Source organism: Alexandromys fortis, unplaced genomic scaffold (assembly GCF_014885135.2).
Source record: "Alexandromys fortis isolate MF-2015 unplaced genomic scaffold, M_Fortis_MF-2015_v1.1 scaffold_5, whole genome shotgun sequence".
NCBI lineage: Eukaryota > Metazoa > Chordata > Mammalia > Rodentia > Cricetidae > Alexandromys > Alexandromys fortis.
The window spans coordinates 22,879,374-22,895,614 of record NW_026067924.1 but is presented as its reverse complement, the minus strand read 5'-3'; the positions used below and the strand labels follow the sequence as shown (position 1 = coordinate 22,895,614).

The window sequence follows — 16,241 nt, the reverse complement described above, 5'->3', positions numbered from 1 at the left end:
TGGCACAGGGGAGTCGCTATGTTAAGCCTGTCCCCTGACGTTTAGTAGATTGGCTTATGTACAAATTCAGGGTTTCCCAAACCTAACACATATATCATTCTCTAGGCATTAGTCATGGCTTTCTTTCTTTTTCTTTATGCCAGCTAACCTTATTCAGAGCATCAGACAACTTACTCTCTGTGGCTGAAGAAGAGTCATAGGAGTAAAGTATACAATCACAAGGACAAGCTACATATGGCAAAAACAGTCTTTTTTCCCCATAGAGGCATATAAACAGCTAACAATAGCCAGTTGTGATGAATAATCTAAAGTAAACCCACTCCTGTCTGCTGTATCTGGGAGGAGCATGAAAACACATTCCAGGAAGAAAGGGAGAACCCAAGACTCTTGTCTTGTTTTCTTGGTGTTCCCACAAGCACTCAGAATTCTCCTCACACAACTCCATTCTTGAGCCATGATCCAACAAGTAGGGTGTTGTTTTTAGAATTTGTCTTTAGTTTGGATATAAATTCTAATTTTTTTAAAAAATTAATTCCTTATTTTTAGCATCTCATTTTAATTCATACATAGTTTTTGTAGAGCTCTTACTATAAATTACCATTTTAATCAATTTTTTGAAGCAGATAATTTTTTATTTTAATTAAGAAGTCTGCCCATATGTGATCTTTAAAAACTTAAATGTCTGGGCTTGGTTAAACATGCAGTTTGGAGGTAGTAAATGTTCCCTACCGAGGGAACCCTAAAGCCATGCTACAATCCACAGCCCCAGAGAGGCTAGGTAACAAGGAAGGCCCAAAGAGGGATGCATGGACTTCCCCGGGAAGGGGGAATAGAAGAGATCTCCTAGGTAAACTAGGGGTGGAGAGGTGGGCAGGGAGTATGAGGGATCAAGTTGGGTGGGTTTGTGGTGGGACGGAGGGGGAGAGTAATGAAAGAGAAGTCATGATGGGGGGGGGCATGTTTCAAGGCTATGGAGAAATCTGGTGCCAGGGAAACTCCCAGGAATCCGCGAGGATGACTCCTAGCAATAATGGAGAGGGTACCTGAACTGTCCATCTCTGGTAATCAGAATGGTGGCTACCCTACCTATAATCAGAGAGCCTTCATCCAGTAACTGATGGAAGCAGATGCAGAGATCCACGGCCAAGCACTGGGCAAGCTCTAGCAGTCCTGTTGACGAAAGGGAGGAGGGATTGCGTGGGCGGGAGGAGCCAAGGTCATGATGGGGGAACCTATAGAGACAGCTGATCTGAGCTTGTGGGAGCTCATGGACTCTAGACCAACAGCTAGGGAGTCTTCATGGGGCTGACCTAGGCTCTCTGAATGTATATGATAGTTGTGTTACTTGTTGCTTAGTCTGTTTGTGGCACTCCTAATAGTGGAATCAGGACCTGTCCCTGGTGCTTGAGCTGACTTTTGGGAACCTATTCCGCAGGCTGGGTTGCCTTGTCCAGCCCTGATGCAGGGGTAGGAGCTTGGTCCTGCCTTGACTTGATGTGCCATGCTTTGTTGTCACCCATGGGAGGCTTGTCCCTTTCTGAATGGGGACAGAGCAGTAGATGGTGAGGGGTGTAGATGGGAGCGGGGAGGAGGGAACTGGAAGAGAGGAGGGAGGGGAACTGTAATAAGTGTGTAAAATGAATGAAAAATTTAATTAATAATAAAAAAGTAATTCTAAGCTGAGTGGCAGTGGCGCACGCCTTTAATCCCAGCACTCGGGAGGCAGAGGCAGGCAGATCTCTGTGAGTTTGAGGCCAGCCTGGTCTAAAAGAGCTAGTTCCAGGACAGGCTCCAAAGCCACAAATAAACCCTGTTTTGAAAAACAAAAAACAAAACAAACAAAATTCTAATTCAAAACATACCTCCCCGATCTAACAAAGATGGCCATTTTCTCATCAGAAAGAGAGAGAGAGAGAGAGAGAGAGAGAGAGAGAGAGAGAGAGAGAGAGAATAAGGAAATAAGGAACAAGGGTTCCAAAGAAGAAGATTGTTTGGAGATAAGCGACATCTAGATTTAAGGTGCAAATGTTTTACCTTGTGTTTAGAAGAACAAGACCTCTGACTAAAGCTAACTTGGCTTTAGGGTTCCCTCCGTAGGCATAGCTATCTAATGAAGAAAGTCACCCTGTGTATGAGAGAGCAGCAATGTGGCAGAAGAGAATCACTTGTGCATGAGTATAGCCTCACATTCTTGCTCACTTCACCAACTAACACACATCGAGCAACAGGGGCTCTATTCCTTCTCCTACATGGTTAATTCAAGAACTAGCTAAATACAAAAGGTTGTACTTAGTAAATTCCCAAAGTAATGTGCAATATAAGCATTTTTTTTCTTTAGCAAAGCTTCTCTTAATGCCCAAATAAAGCAAATTACCAAAGCAATTCAGGGATCTAGTAGTTAGGGATTCGAACTCAGACATGTGCCATAGTTGAAACACTGCTTCTCACTCACCAACCAAGACTTGGTAGCATCCATTCCAGCCTGAGTAGCCCAGCTCCTTCTCATATGAAACAGGAACAATTATCTCACCTACCTCTTAGGAAGTGAACTCATAGGGAAAGCATGAAGTGTCAATTATGCCACACACTGACTAGAAAATATGAGCAGCAGTTCCTGAAAAGGGCTATAATCACAAGGAAATGACAGTCTTGAAAGACTGTCCTCCAAGCCAAGCAACCACCATCTTGGGGAATTCAGCTGTACCTCTGCCTTGCAAGAGATCATCCAAGCCATTCTTGTTTAAGCCCCAGCAGAGAGGGGCAGTGGGCCATGGGATTCTCACCTGAGTATCCAGCTGTTCCCTGCTTGACAACTCAAGCAGCCTGGGTGAGGGGCCAGAGTCTTTAGAGGCTAGGACTGACTAGAGAAGCTGGGGCTCCATGCTGATGATAGGGGAGCTCATCCCTGCTGGATAAGGTTTTATAGGTGCAAACTGTTGGGGGGGCAAGAGTGCCCACACTCCTGTAAGTAACTCCTCCTCACCTCATTGGTTTCTAGAGTGAACTTTTGCAAAACCTTGCCTGTGTTTGTAACTGGGAACTTAGGAGAAGGGGGTAGACATTGGTTAGTCTCTCCCTGGAAAGGAATTTTAGGAACAGTGGCACAGGAAGAGGAAAAGGAGGGGATTTGGCAGGAATTCTGAGAGAAGTTGGTTCACAGCATCTCCATGATAAGCCTTTAGAAACAAGAGCAAAAGGCCCATTCTATTTGCTGTATATCCTTACAGAGTCCCTAACTCTGAATAAAGAAAATGCATCGTTCTTATCCTAAGGCATATAGCCAAGTACCCATATTAACTGTTGCATGGTTAACTATGGCCCAATGAAAATTTTAACGGATCATCCCAGTGCATTTGATTACATATAAAAAATTTACTTGTGACAACGGTACATACACATCACACAAGAAGGACTTGACATGCAAATAACATCATCTCAAAATGGAGCACAGTTGGATTCTTGGGGGATGCAGGTCATGGAAGGGATGGGTGATAGATCTCAAATGTTGAGACTGCACTTGGGGAAATTCTGGGCTGGGCAGCTTCAGTAGCTTCTGGGCTCAGGCACATTCCATTATGAGTGGAAGGGATTATAATGGAATGACATGGATGGTTTCTTATAATCAGAAAAGCACACTGACCTTCACACTACACAGGTGCAGCAGCATAATGAACCACCACGTGTATGCGCATCAATTCCTGGGAAAGAGTCCAACGAGGTTAACTTAGCTTGTATTCCAAGCAAAGAAAAACAGTGACATTACCCACACAGAGGAGCATGCCCCACGCCCACCAACATCCTTTGCTTAGAGAAGAAAAACATGTAAAAGGGATAAAGGTCATATAACAATTGGTAATTGTTTTGACTAAATAGGTAAAATACTACAAATAATATGCTACGCCACAAATAATTTGATTTTTTAATTTTAACACGTAGTCTTAAGAACTAAATGTAATAAGAAATTATGTTTTCTCTTTCCAGTAAACAAAGCGTTGGTCTCTTGGGGGGGGGGTCTACAAAAGAGAAGTTTTGCATGCTCATTCCTTTAATAAAAGTAGATAAAAGAAACCTCAGATATGTGGTACGCATAAGTATTACTCAGGACCAAAGATTATGTGTATGATTAAACTGCTAAGCATATCATGGATTTCATCTCAGCACCTTATTTATTTAGGCATCTATTCAGATATAAAAGGATGTACTGTCCCCTTACAGGGATTTTCCACTATAATCCTATCACCCCCAAAATCCAGTGTCCTACTTAGATTTAATTGTCAACTTAAAAGCCTAGAGTCATCTGAGATGGGATCTCCAGTCAAGGAATGGATCAGATTAGACTGAGATACCTGTAGAGCCTGTCTGTGGGGGATTGATTGACTGCTAATTTATACAGGAGGGTACAGCCTATTGTGGCACTATTCCTGGGCATTGGGGAAAGAAAACTAGCTACGCAGGAGCCTGTGAGCAAGCCCACAAGTGGCAATCCATCTTGTTTCCATATCAAGTTCCTGCTTGAGTTCCTGCTAGTGATGGACTAGAACCTGTAACTGAAGCAAGCCCATTCCTTCCCTAAGTTGCTGTGGGTCAGAGTGGTTCATCAGAGCAACATAAGCAAAGTGAAGCAGCTAATAAATGATAATGGGGGGCCCAGGGCACTGTGGGCTACCCCATACCCTAGACAGGGAGTCCTAGGCTATGGAGGAAAGCTAGTTAAACTTGAGCTTATGAATGAGGCAGCAACATCCTCTGTGTTTTTGGCTTCAGGTTCCTGCTTGAGTTCCATAACTTCCTTAAATGATAGAATGGGGGTTTGAATGAGAATGGCCCCAATAGGCTCCTGTGTTTGAGTGATTAGTTACCAGAGAGTGAAACTGTTTGGGAAGGATTAGCTGGTGTGGCCTTGTTGGAGTACATATGGCCTTGTTGGAGGAGGTATGGCGCTTGGGGTGGGCTTTGAAGTTTTAAAAGTCAATGCCTGGACCAGGGTCGTTCTCTCTGACTGCTGCCTGTGGAACATTGTGTAAAGCTCTCAGTTTTTGCTCTAATACCATGCTTGTCTGTTTACCTCTATGACGGTCATAGAATAACTCTCTGAAACTGTGAGCTGAGCAAGTCCCCGGTTAAATGATAAGGGTTGCCTTGGTTGTGGTGTCTCTTAACAAGAATGGACCAATAACTAAGACAGATTAGCTGAAATAAACCTGCTTCCCCCTGAAATTGCTTTGTTAAGATTGTTTTATGACAGCAACAGGAGGTAAAAATATAACAAAAAATTGGTCCAAGATAGGGTGTTGCTGTGATGGACCTGACCATTTGTACAGTTTTGTTGGAAGACTGTGGAAATATTTGGAACTTTGAGCTGGAAAAGGCATTGAGGTAGGGTGTGTGTGTGTGTGTGTGTGTGTGTGTGTGTGCGCGCGCGCGCGCGCGAGCATGCGCGCGTGTGTGTGCGTATGTGTTTAACAGACTGTTGTAATGGGAGCTTGGGATGTAAGAATTCTGACAGAAAAGGAACCACTGGAGGGTTGGCACGTGGGATTTCAGAGGAGAGTAAAGTCCTTGTAATTGGACTAGGAGGTGTTTGTGCGATGTATTGGTACAGAATCTGTGAGCAGCTGGGACTGAAGAGTCCGTGGCAATTACAGAGAGATGAACATCCTTAGGGTGAAATCTGTACTTCATTGGGAAAATAGAAAGCTATTCCTGAGCTGAGCACACGGAAAATATGGTCTTTGGAGGCCAAGGCTACGTTTCAAGATGGCGGCATCACTTAGCAAATGGTATGAATGAGTTGCCCAGGTGACACTGATTGTAAAGGGTTGAGGGCCCCGGAGATCAGCTGAGGCTTGGCAAGATGTGACAAAGTTGAAGTCCTTGTGAAGAGGGCAGGGAAGGTCATTAGCGAAGATGCAGCCCTAGCTGCAATGGAAACCCAGGATATTGGAGATCCGTGGCAGTGAGATGTCTGCCAAGAGAAGCTGGAAGGTGTGAGGTAGAGGTCGAAACCCATGAGAAAAGCCATGTGTGCTGCAGATGGCAGAGATGGAGCAGGGGTCTGCCCAAGCCTTTTTGGAGCCAGGAAACTCTTTGATGAATCCTAGATGTCAGACATGGTGCTGTTAAGATTTAGATTTACACTACTGAATTTTAATTTTGCTTTGATCTGTTTGCTTGAATGCCCCATTTGGAATAATAAGTATGCAGCATTTAAGAAAATAATTTACAAGAATCCAGTCAGGAAATGGGATTTTTAAAGAGACCTTGAATTTTTTAAAATTCATCTATTTATTTTACATCCCAGCCACAGCTACCCCCCCACTACACCCCCATCCAAGATCTTAGATTTTTAAGGTGGTAAAATTCTTAAAGACTTAGTATGTTATTAACATTAGGTTTGAGGACAAGAGATGAATGGTTATGGATTAAATTGATATGTTTGTGTGTCAGGTTGACAAGAAGTAGAGTGTCCTAGTTAGTGTTAGTTGTCAACTTGATGTAACCTAGAATCATCTGAGAAGGGATTCTCAAATTGAGAGAACACCCAGATTAGACTGTCTTGTGGACATGTTGCTGGATTAGGAAATGTCTTGATTATTAATTAACACAGAAGGGCCTGGGGAACTGTAGGCAGCACCATTTCCTGGGCAGACAGTTCTGAATTACATAAGGAAGCTAGCTAAGTATGAACCTGTGAGCGAGCCAGCAAGCAGTATTTCTCCACAGTTTCTGCTTTAAGTTCCTGATTGAGCTCTAGCCCTGACTTCCTCAGTGATGGACAGTAACCTGTAACTGAAATGACCTTCCTCTCCCAGCTCCTTTTGGTTAGGATGTTTGATCTGAGCAACGGAAAAGAAACTAGAACATTCAGCAACAACATACTGTCAACAATTTAGGACTCTCTTAAAAGCTACATTGAAAGAATAGAACAAAGAGATGCCAGTAATAGGAAAATGCTTATGAAATCCATGTAGACTTTTAGTCTAGGTATCATTTTGGTTCATGAGTCTTCATTTTGACTGAATGACCTCTTCTTTTGGAGTCAAAATTAACATGAAATCAATCAAAATAGCCTATTTCAGAAAAAAAAGCGTCATATGATGTCATCATTCCAAAATTCTGGGTGAAATTTGAAGCTTTGCTGATAAATGAGTTTGTGTACAAATGATCTCATCAGGCAAACGGGAAAGCAGGGAGGCTCTTTTGGGAGCTAAGAGGGAGATAAACACAGAAGAAGGAGGGGCGAGAGTAAAACAACAATTAGGATGTCTGGAAAAGTTCATAAGGAATCGTACTATTAACTATTAATAAAACCGGTAATACATTTAATTCTGCATATTAATATACATATATAGTTTTAATGCACTTTTCTCATCTGTCCTGACAGTGCTGTCTGAAAGAGCCAAGATAACCCAGCAAAACTGTCTCATGTCTCATGTCTACCAGACATGAGAATTCCTTTTGAGTTATTGGTCAGGGCTGTACTAGAGACCCCCAAAACACACAACCAACTTCTGTTGCTCTTAGTTACCTCTCAGAGGTAGAAGGCAAGTTCCTGTTACTGAAGACACTATGCACTTTGAAACAGGGCTCAGAGGCCCCTGATCTGGAACTTACCTAAATGCCTCCTCCCTGAGGACTAGCTTTCATGGTACCAGAAGGCACCATGCAAGCTTCCAAAGAAGAGAAGCAACTAACTGTCCTATCCAGCTATGATGCTTACGAATCATATTGATGACTAGCATGCCATGGTAACCCCATGGGTTCAGTAGAGGCATGCATACCTTGGTGGTAGCCAATAGCTCTCTAATTGGAATTAAGACCTACTCAACAAAAGGAGAACCATACCTGATATCGGAATCCTAGCTAACTACTCAGTGTGAGTGAATTCATGTATATTGGAGGTGAACTTACAACCACTACTTTACCAGTTCTACACAATCCCTAGCAACAACCTAAGCATTTGTCTTTATATCCACAGATAAGTGTACTCTTTACCCCTCTTCAAGGAAATGTCTCTTTACAACAGAGATTGCTACAGAAAGTCACAACCAATCAAAATACAGGTATGGATCCCAGTCCTTATATATCTACAAAACACTCCCACACCTAAATCTCAGGGAACATTGCAGAAATACAACAAACCAGAAGATTAGGGAGTTTACTCTGAGATTTTTGTCTCCTAGTAATGTCAGAAGCTATATCCATAAAGTCTCAACAAATGTGACTGCCCAAACATGGGCTGAAGATGGACAACCACAACAGATACACCAGAGTAGGTTTGTGTGTATGTTGGGGGGAAGCCCATAAGACACCATAAGAACTACAAGCAAATAAGAAATTCAAAAAATGGGAAAAATAGAAGAGCAATTGTTATCCAATACCAAATGGTCAGTCCTAAAAACATGTATACAAGTAACAGAATACAGACTGAGCAGGTTATATTTAGGAATATAATTTGTAATATACAAATATATACATGTATCCATGCAATAACAGTTAGTGGAAAAAGAGGTCATGAATTTCAAAGAGAGCAAGGAGATATATATGGGAAGGTTTGGAGGGAGGACATGGAAGGGAGAAATATTAAGAAGAAGAGGAGGAGGAAAAAGAGAAGGAAGAATAAGAAAAAAGAAGAGAGGAGGAGAAGGGGAGAAGGTTGCCATGGTAGAGAAGAAATCACAGCAAGTTGGCATTCTGGGTGAGTTTGTTACATTCCTAACCATACTCTGAGCAAATCCAAAGTCTATGTTGTAAGTCTTTTTCTGTGCTTGGCATCATACGGGGTTCTCAGTAATAATGGACCCCACATGACATTGCTTCCTCTAGCTCTTTACACTACTGTGACCACTAACTTCCTGCTTGATCCCTTAGAAGTCTCCTCTTCACTTACCAAATCATCTTTCCTAGTGTGGAGACTGTTGAGTACTTAAAAGTATACACTAGGGCTGCATCATCAAGGATATAGCTTTTGTCTTAACTTGCTTTCTGTTGCTGGAAGAAAACACCATGGCTAAAGGCAACTGAGGACAGAAAGGGTTTATTTGGCTTACACATCTTAGGCCACAGTCCATTGAGGGAAGCCAAGGCAGGAAGAATTGAAGCAGGCTGTGGAAGAACACTGCTTACTGGTTGACTCCACATGGCTTGCTCAGCCTGCTTTCCTAAACCATCCACAACCATCCCCAGAGAGGCATCTCTCACATGGCAACCCCTATAGTGGTCTGGTTCTACCCACAACACTCATTTACCAAGAAAATACCCCATAGACTTGCCCATAGGCCAATCTGGTAGGGGCATTTTCTCAGTTGAGGTTCCCTCTTCTCAAATGAGTCGACTTTTGTTATGTTGACAGAAACTAATCTGGAACAGTCTTCAACACTGTCCAACACTGACAACTTCTAAACATCCATGAAGCTCAGATCATTCATTTGGAGTTCAAGCCTAGTACCCACACACTGGACATCTCACCGGTACCCTGGGCAAGTCCAGAGTCTTTGTTCTTATGTCCAACCATTTTTCTAAAGTCTAGGCTTAATAATAGTTCACCCAAAATCTCCTTGTAGGGAACATGGAAACCGACACCAATTCCTCTGTATTCCCCACACCATAATCTTTGTCCAAGTGCTGAGATCATCTGCCTCAACATTTGAATTTTCTAGAGTTTGTCTGCTTCTCACCACCTCTGCTGCCTCCACCATAGTCCCTTTCTTACTAATTCCCATCAGTTCTAATGGACTGCATTTTCACCTTGTCCTAGATTCAGTCTCTACAATGGATGTAATAATTTGCTTTTTTTTTTTTTTTTTTTTTTTTTTTTTTTTTTTTTTTGGTTTTTCGAGACAGGGTTTCTCTGTGGCTTTGGAGCCTGTCCTGGAACTAGCTCTGTAGACCAGGCTGGTCTCAAACTCACAGAGATCCGCCTGCCTCTGCCTCCTGAGTGCTGGGATTAAAGGCGTGTGCCACCAACGCTCAGCTAATGATTTGCTTTTTTAATTCCTTCCAAAACAGGGTTTCTCTGTGTAACAGCCCTAGCTGTCCTAGAACTAACTCTTGTAGATTAGACTGGCCTTGAAGTCACAGAGCTCTGCCTCCCTCTGCTTCCCAAGTGCTGGTATTAAATGTGTGCACCACCACCACCTGGCTATGACTTACTTTTTTTTAAGAAACCTGGAAAGGAAGACTCATTGTGTGACTTCCTTGCTCTAGCATCTTCCCACTTCTTTAGGTTCACATTCCAAATGCCGGCTAGAGACCTCCTTCATACAAACATGAAAAAGGGATCTACCCCTGCTTCATTGCTATCTGCTTCCTCCCACTTATAATCATTCATCCCCGCAGGGACTATTATAATAGCTCTTCCTCTGCCTGGCATCTGTTTCCATTGGTCGTCTCTTTGCAATACTCTTCAATTCTTAGCCTTCTTGAAGTTCTTCTACCCTTAACAGAGAGCACAGTATAGTAACCTGTTGTTACTTTGGCAGTTTGAAAATTCATTCCAATGAACTGTTTATAAACAGCTCTGAACTCAGAACTCTGTGGTGTGGGGACTTGAATACTTAGCACGGAGCTTGTTAAAGTAGCCCCCCCCACCCCGAGAAGCTAACAGGAAACACCTGAAACAGGCCATGATACCATGATACCCCCCATGGTATCTCTTGATCTCTTCTGTAACCAAATTCCTCCTCTCTTCCATTTGTATTTTAAGTGGCTTATGGCAAATTCTTCTGGTAAGGGAAAAATTTCTGCGTATGAGTCAATTCAACAAACTCTACCAATCAAGCGTGATACATCTGATCAAAATATAGGTCACCTTGGGTTGCTGTGGAATGGGAGCAATCAAGGGCACAGAAGAGGTATAAAATGTTTGGTTTAACTAACTTGGGGCTCAGTCTTTAGACAGACTGCTGCTGAGTCTCCCTGTGAACCAACACTATCCAATAAACTTGCCTCCTGGCTTATGTCAGCTTGCACATCTTATTTCCTGATCCAGTTTTCCCTAAAAGACTATTACAAGGGTATTCTCATAGTATTCATAAGATGAAAGAGTAGATGTCCAGGGCTGTTTAAGTCTTCAACAAACTCATACGCTAGATTTTGAAATACTTTATTTTTATTACTATTTTAAAAATTATGTGTGGGTGTGTGTACCTGCAAGTGGGTGTATGCACATGAGTCCAGACACCCATAGAGACTAGAAGAATCTGACCCTCTGGATCTGGAATTGCAGATGGTTGTTAGGTACCTGATAAGGGTTCTGGGAATTGAACTCAGGTCCTTTGGAAGAACAGCAAGTGTTCTTAGATACTGAGGTATCTCTCCAGTTCCCCTACCCCATAGACTAGATTGTAGATAACATAAAAGACTTTTGTTTCTCTTTGAGCCAGGCAAGCACAGGGAATAGTTTAGTAATTTGTAGCTCACCTTGGTTTAAGCTATGCACATACCCACATGACCTAGCAACCTAGGACCCCCCACCTGCATTGAGTTACAAGTATACCTGAATCTGGGCAATGAAATAAGTTCCTCTTCCCCTTGACAATCATCAAACATGGAGAGTTTCTATTCAAATATTATTCCCAGTTGTATCTGGTAGGAAAGCAGGGAGTTAATCAAGTCTCAGCTGGTCTTGGATGCAAATGCAATTTAAACAGTGTCCCTCTGTGAGCTTTTAAGGAAAAAAAAAATACCATCTTATGATAGTGCACAATTAGGTGTGCATATAATTAAGAATCAGAGGAATCATGGAAAGAGACATAGATGGTAGGAAAAAAATCTTATGTAACTTAAATGATAATCAAAATAGAGAACCCAACTCACTATACCCTCTAGTAAAAAGATTCTTACTTCTCTTGAACACCATAAAAAAGTTCCAAACAATAACAGAGGCCCTGGAGTACCCTCACCCATGTGACCCACTGTCACTCTTGACCACGTATTTTCTTCTGATCTTTGCTGTGACTTTGCTTAATAATGTCTCCTCGATAGTTTATAATCTCTGTGTGCCCTTATTTAAACTCTTTTAATAAGAAGCCAAGGTACTGGAAACACCTAGCATAGACCCTAACCACAGTGCCAATTTGTCCTAAAACAACTGTTAATCCAATTATTCAAATACAAACAGGAGAGTGAAACAAAAGGGGGGGACATTTAAATTAAAGGATACTTTCTTAGCGCTCACCACTAAGGATTCTGGGATATTTCACATTAAGTTTTTACTCTAAACTGCTTTTATAGTTTACTACTTGTTTAACTGGAAAATTTGATTCTACAAGAGGAATATGAGTATAAGTAGGGACTTCATAAGGAAGTGAATGGGGAGTAAAAACAATCTGGATACACATCTGGAAATCTCACAGCACCTAAAGAGCAGCACCTGGACCTTCTATCATCAATGAACTCTGGCCTATGGAAACCACAGGGGAACCAAGTGAACTACCTGTGCGAAAGGAACCAGATATACACTTCTACTCCTTGCCTTCACCCCATCTTGGACTCTGCAGGTCTGCACAGGTATTTACTTTTGCTACAAAAGATTTAGCCTGATCAGAGTGAATGAATGTAAAGACTTGGAAACCCCAAGATATCACATGACAATGACATATGGCTTTTTCTGTAAGATTTTTTTTTCAAAGTTTACTCATCCCAAATAGAAAAGGAGCCAACACTCTACTGCACGTCACATAGACTGCGTTATAGAGGAGGGTGTTGAAAAATTAGACAACCAGATCATGAGGTGGAGTGGAATGTGGCTTTTTTCTCCTGGTGTGACACAGCCATGGCCATCTTTAAGCAGAGCAACTGTAGTGATTATGGGAGAGTTTATTCATAGTTATGACAATAAAACAACCAGGACAATATAGTTGATATCTGTCAATCGTGATAAAACTGTAATATTTCATCCTGGAAGGAGAAGAGGGTGTGGAGACCCAAAAATATGGGCCCATTTCCACCTTGTCTGACTGTCAGGGAGTGTGGAGGTTGCGCAAATGATTGACAAACATAGTAGTACATCTCAACTCAGGATGAGATTGCTTGGTTCTTTTAACATTAAAATAGCTCTTTTAAGTAGGTTCACGTCATCCTGACAGATGTTCAGGATATGCAAATGTACTTCTGCTCCTTCTTTTGTAACTATGAGGTCACCTGGGGAAGGCCGGCCTTCAGGATACCTGAGCTAGAGCAGCTTCGCTTCCTAGACAACAAAATGTCAATGATTTGATGTCTCAGAGTGATGAAGCCATCGACTGTGTGAGTTATCTTTTGGATCATGTTAATAAAGTCTTTTGTTACCTTCTCCCCCTCCCCATTTACATTGGGTATAAAAGCTGGGAAAAAAACAAACGTGGATGATTTCAGTAATCACTGGAATACCCTTGTGGTAGTATTCTTTGGTTTCTGTCTTATTATTTTTTGTGTGTCTCCGTATTCTTTACTTATATTTCTAAATTCCCATGCCCCTACCCTGGTAAGAGGTGATTTTATAGAAACTGGTCCTTGACAAGACGACAAGGGGGATAATAAGATTCTCATCTGAGATTCTGGTTGTCACTTTCTCTTGCCCCAGCTGCACAGGGCTTTGAACATAGGAGTTAAAAAGTTGACTTGGGGCAGAACCCGAAGGCTGTGGAGTTGCACATGACTTGCCTAAGGTCCTGTAAGTAATTCCAATAAACCCATTTGATTTCCATACTGGACTTGACAGAATTTTGGTCTGTCACCTTCTTAAAGTCACACAGCAGATAGTCTACCATATATGAGGAAAGTTTTATCTGTAGATATCCTGAAATTATTTATTAAAAAACACAACTATATCCAGTTCCTTATCTGAACTTGAGTATGGCTTTGGTAAAACCCATTTGGAGCCCATTTCACATAATAGAAGTAAATTCTGGAGAAAGACAGCTCTGAAGATACCTGGACGCAGGAAGGGGGCCACCTCACAAGGTCTAGCCCTTCCCAAGGTTGCGCTGATAGGTCCTGACCCATATCCCTGCATTATTTCCCAGAGCTCCTGGCATCCTCTCTAGTGTTTTGTAAAGCAGTCATTCATCTGGCTGAGCCTGCTGTTATTTTTGAGTGCTAGAGGGTGCTAAACCCATCTTTTTTTTATCTAATAATCAGCTGCCACACCTAGATTTCCTGGAAGAGATGGTTTTATAAAAAAAAAATCAAAGAAAGCTGGGACAGTTATTATACATGGGTTAGATAAATGGGGGATTTTTGAGGAAAACAAGATAATTCATAGATAGAAAACATACAAAATCTGGAAAACTGGGCATGGTACATATGCCTTTAATTTTAGCTCCCAGGAGGTAGAGGTAGTCAGATGTGCAAGTTTTAGACTAGCCTGGTAAACAGAGAGAGTTTCAAGACAGCCAAACCTATGTAGTGAGACAGCATCTGCCTAAGAAGAGCTAGCAATATAAAATATTTAACATTTAAATATTTTCTGAATTATAGAAACAATGTACATTTTCTGTCTAAAAATCCAAGTCATGCAGGTGACGAAGAACCTGATAAGAAGTCTTCAGAATCCTGTTCTTGAGAAAAGCCAGAGTTGTTAGAGTGAGCTTCCTGTTCCTGCAGCCAAGAACAAATCACTTCACAAGTCATTCCTCACAAAAGACTGTAATGAACAGTAATGATTATTTTAAGTCATCCTAAGTGTAGTTAATGGACGTTCAGGTTCTGCTGATTCCCAGGAGTTATTAAGTTTAGTGACGCCCCAATCCCACCAGGAGCCCCTCTTATGTCTGTGGTGAAAGACCCTACCTGAGTATTCTCAATCTGATGTGCACTTGCTGGTAGATGGACCAACCAGAAGCATGGGAGAAGAAATAGCCTGCCCATGACCTCTCCCAGGTGGGAGACCCAAAATGGAAGGCACCAGACTTGTGAGGAAGAACAGGTGAAGCTCAGGTGCATGACTCTGGATGCACTTTGGAGTGTTGACGGATTATCATAATAAACTGTTCGTGTCTAAAGATTCTAAGACATTGTCTATGCTTTTCACCAGGTCTCTTGTATTAATGTCACAAGGGGGACAAAAGGAGTAGACAGATTGTGGAAAAGAATAGCAGCTTAACTTTTTAAGAAAGCTTGTGTGTGACAGGAAATCCTCCAGCTTTGCTGGGGCGTATGGATCTTGTTTGTCCCAACATATTACCTTTCATTATCATGGCTAAATACTATAATATTTTCAGTATGATTTATCATAGTATATCTTTATGATTGTCTTTGGGTTCTCTCCCTCCCACCCCCAAGAAAGTTTCTTCTTGATCCGGCTCCTAGGAACACATTTTCCTACCAGCCATCCTCTTCTTCTGAGTTATCAAGCCCCTTCATCCTTACCATTCACCTCAGTTAAATTTAAAGAATAGAGGCGGCTTTGACAAACAGGTCCGGCTTTATTTGAACAGATTTGGCTTAGTAACATATCTGGTAGGCTATTCCTTTTTAAAATATTCATTTATTCATTTATTTAAATTGTTCATATATTCAGACATCTCTCTAGCTATCTAGCATGTCTATAACTGGAAAATTATACTCAGGGGGAAATAAAAATGCTGACTTTTAACTTCCAACTTCCTTTTCCATTTGACAGTCTCTTCCCAATTTAATGGACCCTCCCTAGTTTTGGAAACATTGGTTCTGAAGGTGATTAATTTAGTCTGACAGGGACAGTTCTCACTCCATGGTCAGGAAGCATAAATAGGACCACACGAGGATGTAGTCCCCTTCTTCATAGCAGTTTATTCTGCAGACGCCAGTTCTGTGCATTAGAGACACAAAATCAGGATGAAGGGTAAAACTGAGCGATCCGGTGAGGAAAAGGTTGAGTAGCTTCCAGGCAGTCATGATCCTGGGGCCGCGATCATGACCATGAGCAGCTGTGAATATTTGTTACTGCTTTCAATCTCTCAGAGTGCTTGAGTGTCAATCAGCCAGGACTGCTTGCTTTTTTTTTTCTCTGACCCTTCATGTTCTGCCCAAAGGATATCTGATGGGGAAACATCACAATGTAACTCTATACTTGACTAAGTCAATGATAAAGCTCTCTTCTGTGAAGAATGGCCGCTCCCAGGGTGTTTTTTATTAAAAGCAGATTTCAGTGACAAACCATCAAAACATTTTCTTTGAACGATGAGCAATATGATTAGGCAGAATTATGCAAAACAGACCACTGCCTGCAGTAACCAAAGGCTTCTTTGTATTGAGTTCATGCAACATTCCCGTCACCA

General features: G+C 41.8%; 1 protein-coding gene across 4 annotated transcripts in view; it reads right to left on the bottom strand.

Moving 5' to 3' along the window:
- The window catches only part of Hecw1 (HECT, C2 and WW domain containing E3 ubiquitin protein ligase 1), a 235,625-nt gene that overhangs the window by 148,073 nt on the left and 71,311 nt on the right, over positions 1–16,241 (bottom strand). The window contains exon 2 of one of the 4 annotated variants that reach the window (XM_050142744.1): positions 3,641–3,698. The exons of the other annotated variants lie outside the window; for them this stretch is intronic. Within the exon in view, the coding sequence (XP_049998701.1) occupies positions 3,641–3,667 (27 nt within the window). The 5' untranslated portion in view covers positions 3,668–3,698. The remainder of the gene's footprint in view (positions 1–3,640; positions 3,699–16,241) is intronic. 4 annotated transcript variants of the gene reach the window in all.